Source organism: Dermacentor andersoni, chromosome 9 (assembly GCF_023375885.2).
Source record: "Dermacentor andersoni chromosome 9, qqDerAnde1_hic_scaffold, whole genome shotgun sequence".
NCBI lineage: Eukaryota > Metazoa > Arthropoda > Arachnida > Ixodida > Ixodidae > Dermacentor > Dermacentor andersoni.
In genome coordinates this window covers 119,543,672-119,569,188 of record NC_092822.1, presented here as the reverse complement: position 1 = coordinate 119,569,188, position 25,517 = coordinate 119,543,672, and the positions used below count along the sequence as shown (strand labels likewise).

At 44.8% G+C, this 25,517-nt stretch overlaps 1 protein-coding gene across 1 annotated transcript in view; it reads left to right on the top strand.

Annotated features, from left to right (window-relative positions):
* The window catches only part of LOC126529653 (uncharacterized), a 46,818-nt gene that overhangs the window by 13,917 nt on the left and 7,384 nt on the right, over positions 1–25,517 (top strand). Inside the window, exons 4-9 of the mRNA XM_055069931.2 lie at positions 3,831–3,991; positions 6,081–6,183; positions 8,794–8,972; positions 19,198–19,369; positions 23,925–24,014; positions 25,361–25,516. Coding sequence (XP_054925906.1) covers positions 3,831–3,991; positions 6,081–6,183; positions 8,794–8,972; positions 19,198–19,369; positions 23,925–24,014; positions 25,361–25,516 — 861 coding nt within the window. The remainder of the gene's footprint in view (positions 1–3,830; positions 3,992–6,080; positions 6,184–8,793; positions 8,973–19,197; positions 19,370–23,924; positions 24,015–25,360; position 25,517) is intronic.

Genomic DNA, 25,517 nt, shown 5'->3' with positions numbered 1-25,517 from the left:
CATTGCTGGCCTTGCGCATCGCTCTCCCGTCAGTCTTCTACCCTCTTGCCGACGAAGGTGGGGTGCACAACATAAAGGTGGGTGTGGCAAGGCAGCTCGAGATTTCTTTCTACTCCGGGACTCCGCATTCCTTTTCTTTTCAGCGCAGAGGCCCATTAGCAAAATTTTAATTCTTATAGCCAATAATGCCGCATGGGAACATTGAATGTTTGTGTGTGTTCTATAGTAAACCGCTTACTACGCAGTGCAGCGGCTGCTTATTACATTCGAGGTCCTGCCTATGGTTCTTGAATCATAGGACCTCCTACTGTGTGTGAACTTTATAAATAGTTCATGCAATTTGTGCTTTTTTTTTTTTCATGTGACTGTTACAACAATCCAATTTTCTTGTTAGTAGAGTATTGTTACAAATGGGTTTGGCTGTACCATAGTGTTTGTGTCTAAACACGTGACTAAGAAAAAGATGAGCAGGGATGAGGCGAATATGGAAGGCCATAATGGCCGGTTACTTTTGGACTTAACAAATGCTTATAGTATCGTGTGTTGAAATTTGATAAATGATACAAGATAATCCCGTACAAATGTTACGGTACAATATTGCAAAGTAGTAATACAAAGCAGTACTGTATGATGGCACAAATGAAATGAAATCGAAATGAATACAGCAATAACATGAATTGTTCTAAAATATTGAATGAATTGAACATAATTTCATTGCTGCAAATTCATCCTCTGTCTAATTGAAATGAGTAATCGTTGCTTTCCTGTATAACCATCATATCACTTCGCTAAATTTCATGCCGACTGGTGAATTTGTGAGAAAATGTTCTTTTTTTTTTTGCACAGGTGTGTGAATGTTAGAAACTTCAAATATCGAGTTTGAGTATTCGACTCAATTTGAAAGACACTTACTATTCAAAATGTTCAAACCCCCCCAAAATTGCCATTGTCAGTTTTTGAGCTAGCTTTGCCTCAGTACAGCGGTGTTATGCGGTGAGGCATATTGGTCGTGCAGTAAAGCATACTAAAAGTAAGAGGGGATCGCTGTCACGAGACCCTTGCTGCTGCTTATGGCTACTCGATGCTATTAGCTCAAGCACCCACACTGTGTTGCCTCTTCACCAGCTTCCAGGTGAAAATGCCTGTCTGCTACTAATCTGGCTAAGTGCAGTTTCCAAATTACAAATTTGACCAAGTAGCAAGTTTGGCAATGTTTTTTTACCCTTGTTCTAAAGCAATTGAGTACCACCAGGATGCTTCAGTGGCAAACTGGATTAGAAAACCTGGCTTTAGAAGAAGCAAGGAAATTTTGAACACCAAGAAACCCAGATAAGTCCTCAACAACGAAAGTGCCTGATGAGGCTCCTTCTACGTCAGCAGTATGGAAAGATTTTGATAAGCTCATCAATCAGCAGCAATTTTCACTACCACAAGCACAGGTAAAAAGATAGGTGAATGATAAACTTTTGGGTGTTGCTGGCTGTTGGCTTGATTTGCTAAGAGATACCTGCCTATACCAGACATTATTGTGTCCAGTGAGCAGACCTTTTTGGTGTCTGAAGGAATTGTGACATGCAGGTGGGTGTCGCTGCTTTCTGAACATGTTGAGGAGCTTTCTTTTGTTCATATTAAATAACTGCAGTTGTGATGCTGTCTAGCCAAGTGTCGTGCTAGAGAATGTTGTTGACCAGAAAGCATAATTTTCCCGGGTGTTATTTGCTATACAATAGGCTTCATCTTTTTTTCTTTCATGGTTGGTGAAAAAAGTTGCTTTGTTTCAAAACCATATCTGTTATTCAAAAAAATATTCGTTTCAATTCTCGCTTGGTTTTCATTATTCAAATTTGCTTCGAAATTAAAAATTTTGTATTCGTACACCCTTACTTTTTTGACAAATTTCATGCTCTGAAATTTTGGTCATGCATTGGTTGGAAATTTTTTTTGCAAAAACCCTAAAGTCTTTCTTCTCAGTGATGCTCCTCCACAACTGGCCACTGTGAATTTATCTAGGCTAAGAAGTTTCAAGCCGCACTTGCTGTGTTTAATGTAATTCCTGCATTATTCCTGTACACAGTTCTCCCTGCTGAGCTTGTAAGGTAGCTTCTTGGCAAACACACCTAGTATGCAATGGTATGTGCTGGATTGCATGTAATAATTACCAAATTTATTTGATTAGAAGGCGGCTACGATTCAGGTAAGGGTGCAGTTTGGGGACTCGAGAAAAAAGAACTAAGTATGAACTCTAATAAAATAAACAAAGTAAAATAAGACTCCACTATTGGCCTACATAGAGTAGTCAACAGATTATTCGGGATCTGCGGGTATTGCCTGAAATGCCAAATAATAAAACTCCCGGAATAATCAACGTGAGTTATGTGCGAACTTTGCCTTGAGGCGTCACTTCGCAACTTCTAAGCCACATCATAAGGCGAAATTTGCACTGTCATTAAGTTGCATCTCTAAGTGAAATTCGCATGCAACCCACACCCTGCCTTTACCGTAAACTTCTTTTTAAAGTCTTTGTCCGGGATACGCACGCAAAAATATGGTACTGCCTCGCCTGTCAAGGCTTTTTGGTTCCTACAATTTCTGTTGCTACGGAAAATCTGGATCGCCGGAAATGTGGTGCTGGCACCACCATATTAAAATACTGCCTGAGTCTATCAGCCTCGCATAGGAGGTGAAGGGTGACTGCAAGGCTAAGGATTCTGAAAAAGAAAGACCTTGCCTTATATTCAAATAAATGCGGTATACACTAGCACTGCCTTTGTCATGGGCAGTGCTAGTGCATGTTATGTACGAGACGTAGAGAGGTTGACCTAATGGTTTATTAGGTCATAAGTACAACTTGCCTAGCATGGCATTGTGCTGGTTCCGCTAGCACGGGAGGGCGTTTTTCACCAACATGTCAGGCGATTGGTTCTCCCCAGCCACCATTGTGATGTATGCTGTGCCATCTAGCTGTGTTCATGCACACGACAGATTTGACTCATATAGATGTGACAGATCATGAAATGCCATTTGCTGGCTCTTCGTACCTTTGAAAAATGGGGCAACGAAAAGGAGGTAATCAAATGAAAGCAGGGATGTGCGGTTAGGTCAGTTCCCTGCCGTTGCTTCTTGATCCTCGTCCAATGCCTGCTTGCACTTCTGCATTGTCTGCTCACTCTTATGCTTTATGCATATCTTGTTTAGCTCTCATTTTACTGTTTAAAACTTCAGTTAGTGCGTCCTTCAAGCATTAACCCTCAAGATTGAAGTCTAAATGATAACGAAGTAGATAAGGACTGTAAAGTCAGTAATGGAACAGAAAAAAAGATGTTATTATTTCAGAGACAGGGAGACAGTAGTGTAGATTAGAGAGCAAATGGTTGAAGCTGATATTCTAGTTTACATTTAGAGGGAGAAATGGACAAGCAATGCATAGGACAGATAAGTAGTCATCTACTAGTTAAAGAATGGGTGTCGAAGGAAGGAAAGTGGTAGTGGGGTGGACGACAAGGCCTCAGGAAACTAGGTGGTGTGATGACATAAGGAAATTCGCAGGCCTAAGAGAGTGTCAGCTGGCACAAGATGAATATTTGGAGGTTGCTTGGAGAGGCCTTCATTTTCAATGAACAAGAACATAGGACTACATTAACCTTCACATTACTCACTGTACACTGCTTGGTGATAGGCTAGATTCTCCTTTAGTCTTTCCTCGTGGGGAATACAGTTGTATTGCCTGAAACGGTGAACTTAGAACTTCAAGGCAAGATTGAAATACATTTTATGTCCATGTTTTTGTTTCTTGTGACACAGAGCTGACACGAAGTGTTGTATTTGCCCAGGCTCTCCATCCGAGCCATTGGTGGCTCTTGGGGAGTCGTTTGTTGTCGCCAGAGAATCCCCGACGGCCGACACAGCGGCCTTGAATGGGTCGCCTGTTGACGTAGCCGAGACCACCTTTGCCATCCCAGCTGCTCCCCCAGCGGAGTTGGTAAAGAAACAGGCAAGTGTGAGTGCGCTGCTTGTCGACGATTGGAAAGATCCTTGGGGCACAAATAATTTTCTTGCTGGTAAGCTTGCACGCCTGGCATAGTGTGTCAATGGCTATGGTATTCTGCTGCTGATCCCCCAACCTCTTGAGCTGTGCACCGTGGTGAGGGCACAATGGAAAGACACTCATGTGCTGAGGTGCATGTTAAAGAACGCCGGATGGTCAACATCTTTTCTTTTTTTGGCACTCTTCTGCTACAGCGTTCATCATAACCTACTGTGCAGCCATGGCATGTTCAGCCCCGTAATTTAGGTTTTTTGAATATTGCTTGGTGTTGAGTGCAGCCTCGTCTGTGAAGAGAACGCACCGGGAGTGTGCTGTGTTACTGAAGCACTTGAGCTGGTCCTTGTGCGTTCTTACCCTGATCTCCTCTATGTGCTCAGCGAGTGTGTGGGCTCTCTGAAATGTGTAGGGGAACTTGACAATGACATGAAGTTTGTTTGTTCTCATGACCATAACACAGATAAGGACCTTAAAATGAAAAGCCATAGAACAGGGCTTGAAAGCTGTCGAGGCCCAGCAGCAGGCACTGCAAATAGCAGCGCAGCACTGGTGAACCAGCACTTGTTTAATTTCTACTAGATTTTACTTTCCTCTCATTTTTGTTTTTTTTGTTGTACTTGTAGTGGTCAGAATGTCCCCGCACTCCAACAGTGCCCTCTGGGTGGATGTTAAATAATTAGAACAGAATTAAATAGTGCTGATGGACTCTTGTACAACTGACCTTTAGGGCACGTGGGAACTTTTGGCATACCCTGTAAGTACATTAGCATGAGGTGCAAGATGTCTTGCAGGAGAACAAGCACTTTTATGAGGACTTAAAGGATCCCTGAAACACTTCTTGAACATAGTAAAAAAAAAAAAAAAAGATTGCCGATGTGTTTAGAGGCTGTTGTGAACATGTGAGCCAAATATTACTGCACTGCATGCCACAAAGAATTTACAACCTTGTGCCAAAATCGTCACTTACTCTCGCTTCGTGATGCCATCGTGCAGTGTCATCGCAAGCAGCTGAACCCACAAAAGCTATTGGCCGATTTCGTAGTCACGAGAACATTCTCGATAATACAATTACTGCTCATTTGAGTTAAATTCAAAATATTGCTATGAAGAGGAAGCGTGATACATACGTCTGCGATCTAAAAAAAATGGAAATTTCATCTTCTCACTGCTCGACGCTGTGTCAGCCCTGCGTGGTCTTCGAGATGAGTGATGTGCTGCGTTGAGTAGTCTACCGCAGCTGTCACAGGGTGCTGTGACTACAGCCCTTTCATCACCGTGATTTCTGGCTGGGGCTTTGCCCTCTTGGCTTCTCCCCTGTGCAGCTTCCAGCGCGCTAGCGGACGAAAAAGCAAGAAGGCTGGATATCAATACGATACGGCCACTCAGTCTATTATTTTAATTTTTTTTGCACAATATTTGTGCGACGATGTCGTTTAATGGTGAGGCAATCCCGTGATTAGTCATTAAAGCGTTTCAGGGCCCCTTTAAATCTAAGAAAGCTTTATACTTGTGCTGTGCGACCATGTCGTAGTTTAAGTCACATTGCGGGACAAGCTGAACCACCTACATCCCGGCACCCTCGGTTTCACATAGTACGTACACGAGTGGCGGTTCAGGATGTCTCTTAGGGAGTCCAGTCGGAGAACTCTTTACCCTGTTTACCCCAACACATACTCCAACTGGATGCCTCTTTCGTACGTATGTTCTCACTTGCACTGCGTTTTTGAGAGGGAGTCTCTGTAGTGGCTCAACAATCGCAGGCTGCAGCAGAATCGGATGATAAAGCCACGTGTGCACAAACGAACACACTAACGTGCCTGGTCTGATTGGCCGCATCTACCAACTGCTCTCGCAAACTATCGGCGCCATGGCTGGTTGGTTACAATTACTCATGCCTGGGGGGCTTCCTTATCGGGCCGCTTCCAGATGCATCTTTAAGATGCTCGCTTTCACATTTGTGCCAGGTTTCTTTCCAGGGAGTGTAATGGACAAGCTCCATGGCTACATCAGCCGACAATGACTCCTTTTGGGTGTGCAGGCACCCTCTGCCAAGGCAGACACCACCATGGTCATGGCAGCTAGCTGTTCTTTGCACCAGCAGTCTACCAAGGGTACAGCAGTGGTCCGCAAGAGCCTCCCATGTGAGTTGCCTTCCTCCTGCACCCCCAGCTTTACTTGACAGTAAAACGCTTTAGTGAATTGCTGAATTGCTAGAAACTGCTGAATCGGCTTTTTAAAACGCAGCTTTCTTTTGGCCCCCCCTTTCCCCACTTTGCGTGGATAGCTGGCTTGCCGAGCAAATCAGGCCGATGCTTAAAAAAGTAATAGTGAAATTAGCTGATCTCAAGGACCATGTAGCCAAAGCTTCTCTGATCCCATAGACGGTATAATCAAAGGTGTAACACGGCAAACCTACCCTGATATATCGCTGCAGGATATGTATTCTTGCAAAGGCTTTAATGTGGTTTCTAATCTGGGCTGGTCTTTAAGGATGTGCAACCTTACAGCACCCATAGCATTAAGCAAGAGAGCTAACCACTAAGTGTACACAGCAGCGCGGCTTAGGAGGCCTACCAGGAAGCTATTACTGGACTTTGATGGTCATCCTTCGATGCTTCCTGCCCATTTATTCTTCTTTCTTTCTTTTAATGATTAAAACATTGATTGCTTTCTCAGCAGCTAGATGTGTTTAGCTCCTGAGAGTTCTACATTAAATTCTATATTTTGTGTCAAGGCATCCAAAACATCAGTCAATCTGGTACATTACATCTATAGGGCAGGGCTAGTGGTGGCGCCATGAAGATGTCCAGTCATTCAGGCAAGACGATCAGCCAGCAACTTTGATGTGCCTGAACAGGCAGGGTGTCTCGACCTCATATGATACTTGGCGATGACCAGCTGGGCATCTTGCTAAACAGTCCAGTCAGAGAACTCCTTGGTCCGCAGTAAGGAAAGCTGGAGATGCTGCAATTCTCGCCAGAATTAAATATTTTCATATCCTGTGCATAGGATTGAACGCATTTTGTATCACCCGACAATGAAAAGGCTCTAAACTGCAACCTTGAGTCACTGAGGCCTGCCAGAACATTACACCCCAGATTATCTACCTGTGTCACTGGATGTAAATTCACGCAAAGGTGCCATCTTCTCAGTCGATCGCTTTCGAGGCTACGAGATACAATCGCTTTCGTGCTTCACACCGGATGTGTCGGCATCTAGAGTGATAGCGTGCACTGGAGGAACAATATTGCAGTAGTGGAACGCTGTAGCTTCGAGTCTTGTGATGGGTTATGTGAAATTTCGCTAAAGTGGTCATGTTTTCAAAAGTGATAGACTGGGAATACCGCTCCATTGCAGTGGCATCGTCAAAGGGGAATGCATGGGATGCACTTCATGCTTTGTTAAAGCAGGCTAATGGAATTTTGACCGTAAAGCTTCATTTTGCGATGCATTCCTTATCTGTGCTGGGTCATTTTGCAAGAACCCTCTGATTTCATTATTGTGGGGCTCAACTGTACATGCATTGTAAAAGAAATGGTGAGCTAGTAAATTTGGCTGTTGTTTCATTGTGTGGCGCCAGGGCTCCTGGGACAAAGACTGAAGAAAGTAGAAATGGGACATGCGCCTCACTCTCGACTAATATTTATTGGGAAAAAAAAGTTGCGAACTTTTTCATTTATGTATGTGCAGAGTGACATTTTGAAATGAATTGTGATCGTAACTGGACAAACATTCCCTGAGAGCAAATTCACAATCGACCAACAATTTCACATTCTTCACGCAATGGCCATTGTTTCAATGCGAGGGGCCACATTTCATTTTCTTAGGGACAACTGGAAACCCAAGACTACGGTTTGGGATTATTTCACATATACATACAGTATAGGGGCAATACTCTACTAAAACATTAACACAAAGTTGTAAAAATTGGAAATGGTTCCGGAGATCATTGAAATCGCAAAGATATAATCTCGCTGACCACGCACGTACTAAGCAGAGCCCTTAGAGAGTGGGGCCAGCAAGTGCTAACTTCGTGACAAATGCTCGGTATGCTAGGAGCATCCCTTTTGAGGATATTGAGGATGCAATAACTTTCTTGGGGCTTAGTTGGGATAGTCACTTTCACGCTACTCGCAACTGTACACGTTGGTAAGAATGTCCCTGGGACTTTGTCAAGACACTCCCATGTTTGATCCTAATGCAAGGTCAGAATCCCGCCATCTGAGGAGTTTAAAACTGGCTCTAATGTTGGTAGAGATCCTTAGTGAAAATTTACAGTACCACAAAATTCTGCTTTCACTTTTTGGTGATATTACAGCTGCACACAAAGTACGGAAACCTTTCAATAGTGCCTTTTTCCTGGCATGCTTGCAGTTGAGATTTGCAGGTATCGGGAGCCGGTTGCAAAGATATTTCAAAATTATATGAAAAATGTGTGAAGTTAGCATTACAGCAAAATAAAATTGTGACATCTGTTAATTTGAGACTATTGGAGTTCAAATTAATGAGGGTTTGCTTCATTCGCAGAGTAGTTTTTGTGCGTTTCTCTCTAAAACGTCTGCATTTTTGTCATACCTGTGTTATACCGAGACTATTTCCTGTTCATCTTTTCTTGTCTGTTTGCCTGCATGTTCTTAACAGGAGTTCTTTATCTGGTCTTGGACTGCAGTGACATCCTATGTCCTGCCACTTTCACATGGGTTTTTTAGCAAAAGCGATTTCTGTCCTCATCTTGTGCCCTGGTCTCGTAGCACCACGCCCTGCACCAGTGCAGCGTCCTGCAGGGCGGCTGTCGATGGCCACCAAACCCAGGGCAGTCCTCGGGCGACCCAGTGCTGCAACTAGGACAGCGGCAGACACCACGTTTGCCAGGAATGCGCAGGCACCAGCGAGACCATCGCTCGCCCCAAAAGGTGTCGAGCGACCAAAGGTGATTACTAATTGTTACCAACCAGTGGACATGCTGTTTGTCCTTCAGAGGCTTAGAGACCACCGACGGTCTTGGAGTGGGATAAACAAACAGAAAATGGAACTGCGCTTAATGATCCACAAATAATTGCTTAACATTGCCCCCTCACCCCCCTAACGAATAGGACTATGAATAGAACTACTGTATTGGATAAAATCTGGAGAGCAGCTGACAGTCCTGCAGATTTCAGTCGAATGCCCTCATTTTCATGGCGAAAAAGTATGCTGCTTTAAACAACTTTTGCGCATGATGTACCTCTTCACCCTGCACTATTTTCACCAAAGCAATGTTTCCTGTTGAAACTGCTTCAAAATACTTCAAACAACTTTTAGCCAGATAATTTACCATCGGCACCACCATTCTTCTCTGCCCAAGTGAAGATGAATACGAGTAAGATCTGTGCAAACCTTCTCAGCATTTGTTCATTCAAAACCATAGCCCAGATGGGCTTGCAGTAATTATATAATTTTCGCATCTTCTCTTGACAATCTAAAATGCGTCACTGTATTTACTTGAGTGTAACACAACTGTGATTGTAAAACGAGGGGTTTCATTCATCTGAAAAAAATAAAAATAAAACTGAATATAACGCGAGATGCATGGACAGAGAAATAGCACCTCTTACAAAGAATCTCAATTGGGAAGTGTTCTCTTCACTTACAATGTCTTAGGAGGAGGCAAAACTTTCCTTGGATGGTATTCTAGGGCGATCACTTTTGGAAGTAGCTTCACTTTTGCGAAATTTTGTGTAACCCGACAAGTGTCTATGGCATGGTGCCCAGGGTGCCGTTGGCTGTATACTTCGAAGGGTTCGGTGCCAGGATGAGCAAAATCTCTCGAAAGCAAAACTCTCTGAAAGTTATTGTCAGAGAATCAAGTAATCTTCTGTGCGGTTGAGCTCACTTAAGATTATGCACATATTAAAAGACAGCACAACCATTTCAGTCGGGGGCAGTACCAGGTCTCTACTATGTACACAAAGCCCGTTCATCCTGCCTTGCATTTAAAGAGCCTCCCATGGGTCCCGCCATCCACGAATTGCTGACTTGTTGACATCGAATTGCCAAGCCGCGGTGGAGCTTGCCAAGTCCCTGGCCATCAAAAATTGTTCATTTCTCAAAACGGGCATGTGAATGAGCCGAATCACTAACGTCGCATATGAATGGCATTGAAGCATGCAAGGCTGCAGGGTACTGTGCCACCATAACTGTAACGTCAGTCACAGCAAAAATGTTCTTGATTCGAACAACAAAAAAAAAAGTTGTGACTGGTTAACTTGGACCATAAATGGATGGGATCGAGGCTCAAGAGGTGCAGGTTGCCATTGCAACACGAAAAATTATGGGGTTTAGAATAAAGTGGTCAGTTCTGTAAATTATATTTGAGTGTGATCAGTGTACAGTTCAATGAACAAAAAACTTGCATTACGAAAAAAAAAACGTGCATTACAATAGAGTAAATATGGCACAGTAAAACCTCGTTAAACCGTGCCTGCTTAAATAGTAGTTTCGTTTTAAAAGTAGTAAAGTCAAATCTCTGACTCAGCAGCCATTGAACATAATGTGTGTTGTATCTGCATGTACATATCCATTAACACGTAGTGTTTCCACTTTTTATCGCGCAAACACGGCAGTGCGTCGTCTCCATCGGGTGGCCCGGCAGAACAAGCCTCAGAGATCAGGACAGGGGCCTCCAGACGCCATGTGCGTTGCGCATGAAGCCACATCATCATTTTGGCGACATGCCATAGAGCGTTGTGGTGTCATGTAAACAAGGACTTGCGTCATGCCGAAGCTCAGATAAAAAACACATCGGTTGCTCAGCATAGAAGAAAAATTAGACATAGTTTGTGTTATCGAACGTGACATGAAGAAGCTGGCGCTGGCACGCAACAGGGATCTACTGTTGACTACGGCGTGTGGCATTTGGAATGCGAAGAAGTTGCACGGCAACGCTGCTGCGACCGTGAAGAGATGTCTGCTACGAGGTTAGACTTTTCGCCATCATTGCCTCTGTTGCCGAAGTGTCAATTAGCGACAGGGATGAGGACGACACGGAAAGCAACAGCACAGGCGATTCAGGCTCAACAGTGGCAGAAGCTGCACGTTATGTCTGCCTCATGAATGCAGTCGTCGCGACGAGAACAGCACCCTGCAATGAAAAAGGCGCCCCGCGACTTCTGCAGCGCTACCACCTGCGTCAACAACAACAACGCCAACGCCAACAAGGAATCTGCCATGAGAGTGTTTGCCGAGAAGAGGGGGCTGGCTGAAAAGCTGGCTTCGCAGCTTCAGTAAATTTGAAGCCGCTGTTGTCACTGCTAGGCCGCCGCGGCATCGAACGAAAATAACTTTTTTTGCATGAAATGAATAAATACTGCAAGTTTTTTCCCCTTTCATCGCACTCTCTCAGAGTTCCGTTTTTGACAGATAAGTGGGTGGTCTCGTGCTATTTCGGTTAAGCAGTGCTACCGTTTCGTACATACCTTTTCTGAGCTCTGGTCAACTACGGTTTAATGAGGTTTCACTGTACTTGTCCAGTGATCTTATTGTTTTTGTAACGTCAGGGTGTCTACCAACCGGGAAAACCGGGAATTCTCAGGGATTTTGGGTAGTCTGGAAAAAGTCAGGGAAAACTCTGGGAATTTGGGCCTCTATTAGGGAAAATTAGCGGCAATTTTATTGAAAGGGTCCAAAGTCGCGGTAATGCTGGCTCGAGCAACAGACAGGAATCGTAATGAATCGTCTTTGACGCGCTGTCGTCGGCTGGAGGAGTTGCCAGCGTGCAGTCAACGACCGACTTTCCGGATTCCCGATAATTTGGACGGCTTCGCGGCACCGCCACGTAACCCATAGAGTCAACGTATCGGAACGTGTGAAATTTCGGACGCAAGGACTCTTCGCCGTCCGATTTTCCGGACGTTTTGCCGTGACCGCAGGTCCGAAACGGCAATAATCAAAGGCACCACCGCTGCCGTTTTGATTACTTCGCCACCTCGAACCGACACTCTCGCACGCAGATCCGCTGGCAGCCCACTACTGCGGCAACGCTAGGCCTAGCTGCTTCGACGTTCGCTATGAAGCTTCTTGCCGTTGGGTGCAGAGTTTTTTTATTGAAAGAATTAGCTGCTGTCAGCAATGGCATGGACTCCGCATTTGTGGTCCTCGCGATTGGCTTAGGAACTTGGAGAACACGGTGCGTTGCATAATGCCGGTTCCCGAAAGTTAGCTTCGCCTTTGTACAGAAATGTTACATGGTGAAGCATACGCAAAAGTATTGCAGTGAAGCATAACAAGCGTGGGAAGGGGTTATTGCCACGGAACGCAGTATGCATTCCTTAATTATACACGCGTGCACCCGGTATTTTCTGTCGCAGTACGAGCGCCGATATGCCTAATATGTGTACCGACAGGCCTTCAGAGCGTTTTCGAACGTGCCTGTCACGGTTTGAGCCCCTAAGGGCAGTAAATGACACGCATTTATTTTTTTCCAACTGGCCGATTTTTTGAACGTTTTCCCGACCCCTAGGGAGTTCTAAAAATTGGTCGTTGACTGTGCAACTGACCAAGATGCTTCAAATGGTCCTTGGGGCGAACGAATGGCAGGAGGACAAGAACAGAAATGATGTACGCATTGAGGAATAAACGGGAAAGGAAGCTTGCTGCCGCCGTTTTGAAGAAGTTTGAGCTCAAAAAAAATTTTGGCTGATGCTGAGATGCAGGTGTCCCTCATCCAAACCAAAATAAACTCTTTAAAGCAGTGAAACACAACGCTCGGGCGTCGTGCGCGGGCTGAGAGTATGTCAGGACAGTTGAGGTTGACATACGAGCTGTTCAGAGAGAATCTCAATTGTGAGAACATTCGGGCCTCATACCACTGAGCTTGCCATCAGTTGATAGAAATAACTCGTGTTCAAATATATTTGCTTCTATGTGCATCTCCTTTTTATTTGTATTTGTGAATGTCCGACTTCATTTGCATTTTTTTTCGAAGACACTTTATTTGCTATGCATTTTACTAACCCCTGCCTTCTATTCTCTTTTTGAATAATATAAAGACTACTCCTTGGTAGTCAAATTGGATTAAGTCTCTTTTTTTTTTTTCATGTGCTTACTAGAGAGTGACAGCATCAGGCGATATGGTTTCAGCCCGTCTTGACATAAAACATAGTTCTGCATCACTCAGGGAAATGTGCAAAGGCACTCGGGGAAAACCTGGATAACTCGGGGAATTTGGAAATGTCAACTTGGTAGACACCCTGAACATTGTGGGCAGTGTTTGAGCATTTTCATTGCTGGGGTGTGAGGGTCAGTCGTGAGCTGCTGGTGCCAAAGCTGTTGCTGTGCTTGTTTCTCACCTAGTCTATATGGCAATGAATCTTCACATTTTCAGCATTATAATCCCATTGCTTTGCTTTAGTGTACCTTTATACCCTGCTATTCTTGCTTTTATGTCCCTATAGAGCATTTACCGTCGTAAATCAATTATTTTTGTAGCATACCTACCTGTCGCCTCCTTTATAAGGTTGCTGTCATAGCACATTTTGGCTTCGTTAACCCTTGTCCCAGTAAACTTAATCAAGCAATAAAAAGAACACTACATACTATGGCTGCACACATGATGCAGTGCAAAAACTGCTATCTTGGTCATAGCAGCAGCAGTTGAACACTGCAGAGGAAGACTGAGTCAGCTTAAACTGAATCTTTCAAAACTTTGTCAGTTTTGGTATAATTGGTTGATTATTAGAAGAGAATCATCATCATCATCAGCCTATTCATGTCTATTGCAGGACGAAGGCCTTTTCCTGCGATCTCCAATTACCCCTGTCCTGCGCCAAGCGATTCTAAATAGCACCCGCAAATTTCCTAATTTCGTCACTCCATCTAGTCTTCTGCCGTCCTCTACTGCGCTTCCCTTCTCTTGAAGAAGGCAAGAGAATATGAGGTTTAAAGTATAACTTTCGTGGGAGAACTCCAGTTGCAGATCAGCCCAAATACGAGAAACTGCTTCAGAAAACTCCGAGCTCGTTTTTTTGACTCCTTCAAAATCCAGTGCGTTTCATTTTACTGAGATGGGATTAACTAGGCCTGAGCAGACGCTGTAATAATTCTTGTCACAATGAGCTGGCCAGAAAACTTAAAGCACTGGTGCCACCTGTCCTTCATTTTTGCAACTATGTTTTGGTTTACTAAGCCTCCTTTCACAGTATGATCTTTTTGGTACAGCTGAATCTCGATGATTTGAACTCAAAGGAGCCCAAAAAATGTTGGAATTAAAAGGACTTGTTTTTGAAGTATTCATGCACCATAGCTTGGTGCACGAACCGTGCAAGTCTTGAAATGTTGCAGCACGCAAGTACAGAGTGAGCGAGGACCACGAAACTGCCCACACTGGCCAATGCTTGCTTCCCGTTAACGGCAGAAAACGAAACTTCAAGGAGCGGGCTAAGCTGGCGCCGGGCTCTCTGGGCTGATGGCCCCAGGGCTGGTGCGCGCGGAGGCTGTGGAAAACGAGGAAGTTATGGGGGAATTGGCTAGGGGAAGTGGGAGGGAGTTACGGGGGAGTTACTGGGCCACAGAAGCAGCGGAGTTGCCGAGGCCAGGACTGGGCCTCCGCTGTTGCTCCCCTCTGCATGCTCGCACGTTTTTTCCTTTGTCTGCTGACAGATCGGCGCTGTTTACTTTCTTCGTCTTGCATTCTTAACCCGAATCATGTCTCTGCAAGATGACGAAGTCATTGCCACTGATCATAATTATCTTGGTGTGCTCCCTTCTGTTGTGGCGTTCAAAAGACAAGGAGAAAGGCCCTGGCTGTCGTCTTAGTGTCCTTGTATTCAGGGTCTGTCTTGTCATACAGAATTGGATGTGGCACACTTTCTCTAACGACCTTTCCATCGGGACGTCTCAGTTCAGACGCGTAGTTGTAAAAAGCAAGCGCGAACGAGACCAACCAAAGCAAGTGCGAGCGAGAGCTGACGTGAGCAGAGGATCGCGCGCAACAAGTGGTCCGGCTGAATCAGACACAGGTACGAATAGAGCGGTCCGGCGGGCCTGCATGGTGCCAGTTCCCAGCGTGTACGTCACTGTAGAAGCCACTCTTATTGGTCTATTCCGCTCATGGCTGGCTTGCTGCCGCGGCTGGCCATGAACAGTCGGCCCAGGACCGATTTGTCCTGCGGCGCGTGTTTTGCTGCTTGTGTAGCTGGGGCATCATCGCACGATGCAGAAACGGCGACATTGCCGTTTGAGAGAGCATAAAATTTCCGCCACTTTTTTTTCTCTTTCGTGCAAGGCGTTGAGGGCTTTCTCCTAAGCCTTTCCTCTATAGCAGAGTCAAAGCAATGCTGGTCGGAGGTGCGCCGTGTGATTTGGCACGCTGCTGAGAGCATTGCCGAAGCGCACTATGTTCAAATTAACCATCGCAAATGCTTGTGCGTTTGAATTACTGAGTGTTTTTGCCCATTGGAATACACATAACTTTGATGGGACTGCAGCATCAATTCGAATAAACCGAAAATACAAATGAAGCATGTTCGAATTATTGAGATTCAGTTGTATTGTAGGATGCAGCTACATGCAGCTACTAATTTTGGGCTACTAAAGCAGCTTAAGGGGAGACCCTACAGTGAAGTTCTAAAAAATTATTTTTGAGTAGATTTTAGTGAAACTTGAGGAAGTTGTGTATTTCCATGAACTGATAAAATACATAATTGTTTTCTTGCATAGCAAATCTTTTTACAACTAAATACAATGTTAGCCTGCTTGGAGAAGTGCTGTTTACTAAATTATGTATCGCATAATACTGTATATTTTATCTAAAAATGAGTAATCTGAGCATGCAGTGGTACAAGAATGAATGCTCTAGACTGATTTGAATCAGTTAAATTTTTAAATGTGGACCCATTGTAACACCCAGGACAACTTGTTACGTTTCAGATTTGTCATAATGTTCATATATATTATATGCCCACTGCAATCTCTATTTGTCTACCTTTCTGCCAAAAAAAATATTGTGATAGGATATGTAGAATCAGAGATATCATCACTCTGAACAGGCGACACTGCCAGAAATGCAGTTTTGAGAGAACATTCCACAACCTGTTTGTGATAAGAGCAGAGGCCTAATCAATGAAGGATGATACAAATATCCAATCAAGCAAGAGTAAATGCTCTGCACCAGTCTGGCCCAAATATCTTTATGCATCCCATTGCTCCCGTTTTTGGCTCTGAAGAGAAGGGTCTCCCCTTAACTTATTTTTCTTAGTTCTCCTACCTAACACATGGGAATGGAAAAGTCTCTTCATTTGGCATCTACTGAAACAATATTGATGAGGTTTGCTGCACTCTCAAGAAAGCCCGCCACGGTGGCTTGGCAGGTATAGTGTTACGCGGCCAAGCGTGAGGTCGTGGAATCAAATCCAGGCCATGGGGGCACATGAAAGATTCCTTGGGGGTCAAAATGAATCTGGAGTTCCCCACTACGGTGTGCCTTGTAATCAAATTGTGTTTTTGGCACATAAAGCTCCAGAATCGAATTTAATTGCACTCAAAATAAAGTTGTAGACTATCCAGCTGTTGGAATCGGCTTTCGTTGAGTCACCTTTTAAAACGGAAATTGCTGAAAACCAGGTAAAGAAGCACCACCGTTACAACTCCTAACAAGACAAGGCAGGATGTGACAGGCACACACAGGAAGGAAAGGGTGCCCACCTGATTGCATCACCATAGATATATTGTATGCTGAGCAAGAAATGAGTGTGTGTTTAGCTCTTTCTAGCTGCCGGAAACTGTCCCATATCTAGTACACCTATTTCATAAGATCTATCGCAACAAGCAATTAAAACATGATCTTCATATTTCAGACATCAACTTAATCAATCACTCACTCGGTTTGCAGTGGGACTGGGCTACAGGCTCAATTGATGCGCTCAAGAACCTGGAGTGCTTTTATTGTTTCAAGAGAGCAGAGGGAGCACATTGTGTGGAGGCTTCAATATGCGTCCTTAGAAATGTGCTACGAAAATATTGATGTTCCAGCTAGTAGTTTTCCCAAAAGCATTGTTAAGCTGGTGCTCTTGTGGTTGCTTAACGACTATGGTGTTCAGCTGCTAAGCACGAGGTCACGGGATCATATCCCGTCCATGGTGGCTGCATTTCGATGGGGGCGATATGCGAAAGCACCGCTGTGCTTAGATTTGGGTGCATGTTAAAGAACCCCAGGTAGCCCAATTTCCGGAGTCCTTCACTACGGCGTGACTCGCAATCAGATCATGGTTTCGGCATGTAAAACCGCAATTGGTGTTCTAGTTAATCCAATTTGGATTAACTGGAACACTAGTCTATATTTTGGCAGTCTTTCGCCGTGGATATCGTGGATACCAAGTTCTAGTCTTGGTAAGTTGTGTCTACTTAGAAGACGTCCTGTTCTACTTCACTTTCAAACTTCAACATGTTCTAAAGTGAATAACATAAGTTTCTTCTCGGTTAACTGGAAAAATCCTAATGGAAAATTTTCTAGCTGCAGATGTTTCCTGAGCTGTGTAGTTTTCGCGCAAAAATGCAGGGCCCTACTTATGTTTTTACTTGAGTGTTGCATGTAAGCAACAGCACATAATGTACACCTGTGTGTCTGTCACACAGCTGCAGACATTCCCAGGCAAGTTCAGAGCCCGTAGCAGCAGTCACTGTAACATTCTTTTTCTTAATGAGGAAAGCTGCCTTATCCTTGTTACCGTGATAACTGGCATGCACAAAGGAACCTAACTCAATGGTCAGAATGTGAAATGGCATAACTGCCCATTTTTTTTTTAAATTGGTATAACATCTCAAGATTGCGTTTTGCCTATAAAAGCAGCTTCGATGCACCCATATCAATCGCTAAGTAAGGGTGTGCAAATACTCGAATATCACCGAATTTTTCGGATATTCGGTTCAATAATTGGTGTTTTATTTTTTACAATGTTTAGTTAGAAATATACTGTTCGCTATTTGCACATCCCTGCTATTAACTCTTTGAGGGTCGATTGTTTTCGCCACGTGCGACCGCCTAGGGTCGATTTTTTTTTTATTCGCAGATTCCAATTCTTCTTAGGGACTTGTTTTGAAAAAATTTACTGTAATTTTTCTAGGGGACCGTCAAGTGAGAAAAAGATGTTTTGCGTTGGTATATACGTACTCTTCGTTCATGAAAAGCAAACAAAGTTATAAGAATTAAAAATTTGATGCATTGTTATACACATAGTTCAAGGCTTTGAACATGCGCACACGAGAATATTTCGCAACTCTCACCTGTTCCTGCTCTTACACTAATATTTACGTCCATAGCGTAATCGATCTGCGTAGGAGCGCGCACTGAAGAAAACTGTGGGGTTGTGTGCCCGTCAAAAAAAGCAAAATGTGTGACAAACTTCCGCTAATCTTCATCATATCACCAACCAGAGGCAATTAGTTTTTGCGAGTGTCCAAAAAAAAAAAAGCAACAAAAACGCATGCACGACTGCATCCTTCCTATGCGCACCCCTGTGAGCACTAAACGAGCGAGCAACAAGCGGTAGCCCTTTGAGCAATTAGTAACGAGATAGCCATCAGTTTTGCAAGCGAAAGAAGCCGAAACTGCCTGCGGAACAAAACCCAAACCGCCTCCCACCCGCGCGCATGCCAATGCACGAGTGGCAGTATATGGATGCGTGGGAGCGAACTAGTTCTAAAACAAACCATGCAACGAAAACCGACAGAGGGAGGCGCACGAAAGAAATTCGCTGTATTCCCACATAGTGGCAGCACATGATAGAAAAGAAAAAGTTAGGAAATTGGCGCGCTTTTTAAACTTACAGACGGCACCGTAAATATACGGCATCGACCATTTTTTGACTTGTTCACGGTGCCTTATATTTACGTCATTGAGCCTCAAAGAGTTAAGTTAGTCAGTACATCTGTAGAAACAACAAATACAGATATATCCCTCTTTGCATAAAATGTGGGCATGGCATTAAACTCTGCCACAGTTCCTTGAGGAATTTTACCAAGGCAATTTACTGGCTAATTAGTTGCCAGACAAGTCACTAATGAGTCATCAAGACTTCAGAAAGACAAAGTTGTCATTAAGGTGACTGAATGCTCTCTACTTTCTTGTCAAATTACCATTATGAACCTCATGCGATTAAGTTGTTCTCAACCACTTTTTCTAGCCTGGGTCTGCCTCTGGGGTGTCGAAACCTGCTCGAAGGGTGCCAATGCCATCTGCGCCCACCGTGACCCAGCGGCCAAAAGCCCAATTGGGGCCAGCTTTGCCCGAGCCACGTAGGCCACTCGAACCGTCTGCAGGAGCAGCTGCTGCTTCGAGGAGAAGCCTCCAGCCAGGTTGGCACCCAATTGGTCTCTTCATCTTGCGCGACCTCAGTTCAATCAAATATTGTCATGCATGGAAAGGCATGGAAAAAAGTGACTGTATGCGCCGTATTTATGCTGCAGCCAGAGTGGAAAATAGGCACTCGCTTGTGCCAAGTGTTCAGACACTTGATGTTTCTCGTGGTAGCTTGTCTTTTCAGCATCTGTCAATGTTACCATAATACTACTCCCAGCAGCAAAAGCACCATCCCGGTGCTGTTAAATATCTAAAATGTCTGGACAGTTGTAGGGCTTGAGCCATGCGACGTGGACAATGTCGCTGGTTGTCGCAGCGGAGGACGTAGTGGGTGTGGCTAGAATGATTTCATAGGTGACATCGGTCACTTGGCGGAGCACGCAATATTGTTCTATGTAACAGGAGAGTAGTCTTTCACGAACGTGAACTTTACGGGATGGTGACCAAAGCAACACGACGGCGCTGGGCGAAAAATGAACATCGGTGATGGAGGTCATACTGCTGCTTCTGGTTCTCTTGAGATACTTGCAATATATTTTCCTTAAGGACATGCTTTCTGGGATATATTGCGAACCCTTAATGTGTACACTGATAATTCAGACTTGTTTGATTATTTGCACAGCCGCTGACCCCATAGACTTAATTTTTAAGGATGACCGAAATTTTGTATACCTTACAGTGGGCCATGTGATACCTTGAACTCATACTGCAAGACTTGTACTAATTTAGCCACCAAGTCAAGCAGAAATAGCAGTGTATTTTGTTTTTGATATGTCACAGACATGGTTGTCGGCCATGTTGCCAGCACCTTCTCAATACTGAAACTAGCGAAGCCTAGTCAGTCCACTAGTTGCCAATTCTGCCCACACGTCAGGACAAGCCAAGTCGAGCCAATCAGTTGTGAAGGCAGCACTTGCAATTTGTTGCGAAAGTTCTGTGCATGCAACCCACGTTAATTGGGTGTTAAACGGCCACATGTTCCTAGGCAATTTCAAGCAGTGGCAAATTCCGCCAACTGCACCCTTGATGTCGGCACTGATGAGGGCAATGAGGCCGCTTTTGGCTTCCACTTATGGCTACCCGCAGGCTGCCAAAGCCAGCCTGAATGGCTTCGTTTTTCTCGAGTTGCTTCACCCACCGTGCGACGCACTTCCGCTGCGCGTTTGTTTTACTACCCGTGTGCTGCCAGAACCAGCCAGGACAATTTTGGTCTGGCTACTCTCTACAAGTTCTCTGGCTAGCATATGACAAAAAAGGGGTGATGAGTGCTCGCTGGTATCTTTGTGGGGACTTGACTGATTGCAATGCGGGCGCTTGAGGACCTTTACCTTGCTCAGCCAGCTTGCTGCGGTCACCTTCAGTCTTCATTACTTCTAGTGTTGTCACCTAAAGTTCTAACGCACCGTTCCACCTTGCGAGGCGGTCCGATATGAGTGGTGGCCAACCTTTTGAAGCTCTGCATCGTGTGTGTGTGAGTGTGTGTGGGTGTGGGTGTGTGGGTGTGTGGGTGCGTGTGTGCGCGGGTCCACCCATTCATCCCTTGAAACCTTCCTTTTGGTCATGAACAGTGCGCCGTGCTCTCATGCATGCATGCTATATCTGCATTGTGTTCCGTGCAAGTTGTGGACTCTCAGTCCCACACCATTTCAGTGCCACACATCTCCCTTTTCTGTAGTTAGCGAAGGTGTTGCAGCTAGCCAATGTGTGTTCCATCTCGTATATTTGGGTGGCAGCTTGAAACTCTTGTGTTCTAAATAGGCCGTTGTAAAAAGAATGCACTGGTTCAGTAATGGTCACAAGAACATAGCTTATTGCTCTCATGATCAACCAATCCTGTTCTTTGTGTGAAACTTTTGCTGGTAGCAGGCCGGGTGCATTCTTATGCGCCAGCTGCAGCCCCAGCTCCTTCAGCACAGGGCCAGACGAGAAGCACCATCAGTCAAAACAAACTTTCTGAAATCGAAGCACAAGCAGGTCAGCATGAAATTCGATGCGTATAAGACATACCTGGCATCCTGCTTTTTCGTGTCTAGTCATATGATGACAAAATGCCAACTCGTCGATGTTGAGGACGTACAAGCAGGCATCCTCGAGCGATTGCTTTCGGGGTACATGCAATTTGTCGTCTTGGCATTGTATGCATCGGAGGCCTTTTGTTTTGCTGTGCAAAGGAAAGTTGGCCTAGCGCGCCTCCTATGCTGAGACACGTGAAATCTTGTGAAACTGCATCGTATCCCCGAATGCGACTACTCTAACCTCATTATAACGAAGTTAGAGGGGGAGCTGAAATGACCTTTATATCTGTTACTCCGTTATATCCATTATTGCCATTTGCCGCAATATATGCCCGATTGGGTGCACAACTGGAATGGAAATAAGATGGCTTTGAGGCCTGCGAAACCGCTACACAGCCAGGCATGCGAGGAAATTTTAATAAAACAAAAAGATAATTGGTGAATGCAACTATCCACTTAGCAGCTGACGCGACAGTCTTTAAATAGCTGCCTTCATCACCATTGTGATGGCCTTTCGTGTCTGCTTTCCACTTGGCTCGTTGCAGTAGCACATGGCACACAATACACTGTGGCACTGTGCGATTGAGGAGGTGAGTGAACTTTGCCTCATTGGCTTGACTCGGCCAGCTTGTGGCCTCTGAGATTGCACTCAGTGTGATCTCTAAGGTCCCGCCCAGCTGCCAGCCCGTGGAGCGTGGAACAGTCGGGTACTTTTCGGTTTTGGAGACAAATGTAGTTTGTTATATTCATCGGCAACACAATTTCACTTGGTTATAATGATTTTAAATCTCTATTGGGATTTCAAGGGAAATTTCCTTCATTTTGTTACCGATTATTACGTTATATCCCATTTCGTTATAACGAGGTTCGAGTGTATGTATTCTCAACCCGACAACGTATAAATTACGCTAAGCACGTGCTCGGTGTAGTTGGCAATATGGCAGTGGCCTCGCCTGTCGCTGCCATGCTGGTCGCACGTTTATGTTTATCCCATGCCCAGCTGTCCCGGCGTTCGATTTTGCAAACTTTGGGCAGCTTCAGGTTGTGTTGGGATCCCAACTCGCATGACTTCCTATCGGGACTGGAACTAGCTGGCTGCCGTTGCACAAGCTTGCTGTAGCTTGGTGTGGCAGTTAAAAATTCCCACATCGAATACACTGTTGAGCAGTGCTGGTCCTTCTCACCAGAGCTTGGCTGTGCGCAAGCGTTACTTGTTACCTTATAGCATCTCTCTTGCTGCAGCACGTAGCTGGTGAAGCTAGGCGCACCCGTCGAGGTAACAATCTCGGAGGCCATGTCTAACTGCACCATGCCACGTATAAACGATGATGCTTGTACGCAGTGTGCTAAAAACCGATGCCTTCACTTCTCTCACTCACTGCTGCATGCCGCACTGGGTTGATGCAGCCGGACGTGACCTCCAAAATTGTGTGAAACTGGCATAAGCTGGCCAAGCCAAGCCAGTGCGCTCGCACAGTGGAGCTACAGCAGCCACTGGGCCAAGGGAGCAATGGATAGGAGTTTCGCTTTCCCGGGTCAAGCGAGTCTGCGCGCACATTCACATTTCTGACACTGTGCCAATCTCTGCTGGCCATATGCTTTGACAGGTTTGCAAAATCCTATGAAAGTGAAACTGGCTTTGAAAGTCATGGAGGTTACTCATGAATGTCTCTCGAGAATGCCGCCCCAGCTGTGTAGTCAGCGCACAGTGCTGTGTGCCCTGGGCTGCTCGAACATGGCTGACGTCGTTCACATCATAGCATGCTAGCTGTCGCATTCGACTGTGTTGCTGTTTCGCCGGTTTCACGACGGCATGAATGAGCCAAGTGGAAAGTGGAAGCAAGAAATCCCATTGGAACATAAGGACGCTATGGCTGTTGTGTCAAGTGTTGAAAAGTCGTTTGCTCCACATGCCGCAGGCTTTTGCTGTTTTGTTAAATTTTTATTGGATGTACAGCCGCATGGAGTTTCAGCAGGCCACAGAGCCATAGTCTTCGCATGTTTAAGGTTGTGTACACCATTGGGCATGTACTGCAGTAAAGGGAAATACAGTTGAGCCTAGATACATAGAAATTGAAGGGGATCACAAAAAGTTTGATATATAGGCAATTCAATATATACCAGCCCTATACATTTGCATCGTATCCTTGAGGGCATTTTACAGCTGTTCGATATGCGCAATAATTCGTTATATGTGGGTTCGATATATCTGTTTTTGACTGTAGTCGGTATAACGAAGTAATGTATACAGCAAAGTAATTTCAGCTTCCCCTTGAAATTCAGTATAACGAGGTTTGTGTGTACTTGCACACCCCCAATAGAAACACATGGGAATGCAGTGACATAAACATGCCTAAAAAAAAAAAAATGTCTGTATTTAAAATTACCAGCTCTGCTGCTGCTGTTTTACAAGCAGTGTTTACTATATTGCTTTGGGGCAAGCAATCGGAGGGGTTTGGTGTTTTACTCTACGTTGTGTGGTGCAGTGAAGCAACTCTCACGCTTGTTCATGTGGTCACACTTGCTCACACTGCAGTGAGTGGGGCGACCAGCGGGACGGCACGAGGCTCTGCGACCAGGCTTTCCACTGTTCCGGAGAAGGCGGCACGACAGAGTCTCCTCCCTGGTGAGATTTGCCTCTCCATGCTATTGCCACATGAGCGTGAAGAACCAAACACCAGCAAAAGTAGGTTATTTATCTGTTACTACTAGAACTAACCTTGGAAGTGTTAGCCAGCGCCACCACTCGCAAACCTTGGCAGTGGATGTAGAACATCCTTTCTGCCGCAGGCGTCACGAGCACGTGAGTACGTCACAAGTATGTTCTAATACTTTAACTAATTCCCTATCGTGGGAATTAATTGGAATTTTTTCTAGTTTTCTTAAAACACTGATTTTTTACTTCTTGCTGATTTGCGGCAGTGATATCTCTGCCTTCAAGGCAGGTAGAGCCATAATTTTTATTGTGGCTCGTAGCAGAGTGCAAAGCACACAATGGTAGGAACAGATTTTGGAACTTATGCTTTAAAATTTGTCAGTTATGCTTTAGATCAAACAATAGGGTACTCACATTCAGAACAGTGAAGATTGAATTGCTATAGAATTACTAATATTTGTTATAGTATCAAAAAATGTTTTCCTCCCGTTCTGTTCCTTATGCTTTCTAGTGCCTAGGCATGTGCCAATATTTACAGCAGTGTCCCCCCTTAAGGGGAGACGCGAGTCTTGAACCAAATAGTTCTTCTTTTTTATCCTTCTCGGTATGGTACTGAGACCTTTTACATTTGTGCGGTGTCATGTCCTTATCTCTAATTTGAGGTTCACATTTGTTTATATTTTAGGTTTGAATTTCTGTGGACCCAAAATTTCGTTATTTCGAAAATTGGCCTTCGCTGAAAAATTCACACTGGAAGAGTCGACAAGGCAGTTGGCAGGCACTGGCTTTAGTGGCAGTGTCTGTCTTGGCGGAGGTTAGGGGCAAATTATAATAGCCTGTTTTACAAAATTTTGGTCCAAAACTCTAGACAGTCTTGCTGCAAGAAAGACAAAGTGATTTCCTGATGTGTCATCATAAGTGGAGTAATTAGTTCATCTGTTCACTGTGCAGTCAGTGGTAGTCTGCTTTAGCATAAAAATTCAATCTCAGGCTTGAAGCACACGCACAATATAATTATTACCTGCATGCATTATGAGCAAACGAGCATTCTGAGTTTTTAGACATTGCTACTGGAATGCGGCAAGTCGAGTGTCTTGTCAAACATGGTAGCAAGTTCAACCAAGTGGGTAGCTTCTAGCAATATGTGCACATGGTGAGTGAAATGAAGGCATGTTGACCATGCAAGGGGATCAGTTCACCTGAAGCTCAATGTCTGCTGCTTTTTCTTGGCCACAACTCGACAGGACCATTAAACTTGTTAAAAGTAAAATAATGCCTTTGTGCCATTTATTCAGCACTTGGGACATGCAATGCAGGTGCCAGGCGGTCTGTGGCTGCCGTTCCAAGGGCCATGACCACAGCAAGCCAGCCAGTGGCTGCCCAGCCCAAGGCCAAGACTGGACTGCCTGTAGGTCCAGTTGTGCAGCCCTCCCAGTTGCCCCGCTCACGGCTCAGGCCACCCAGCAATCGAGG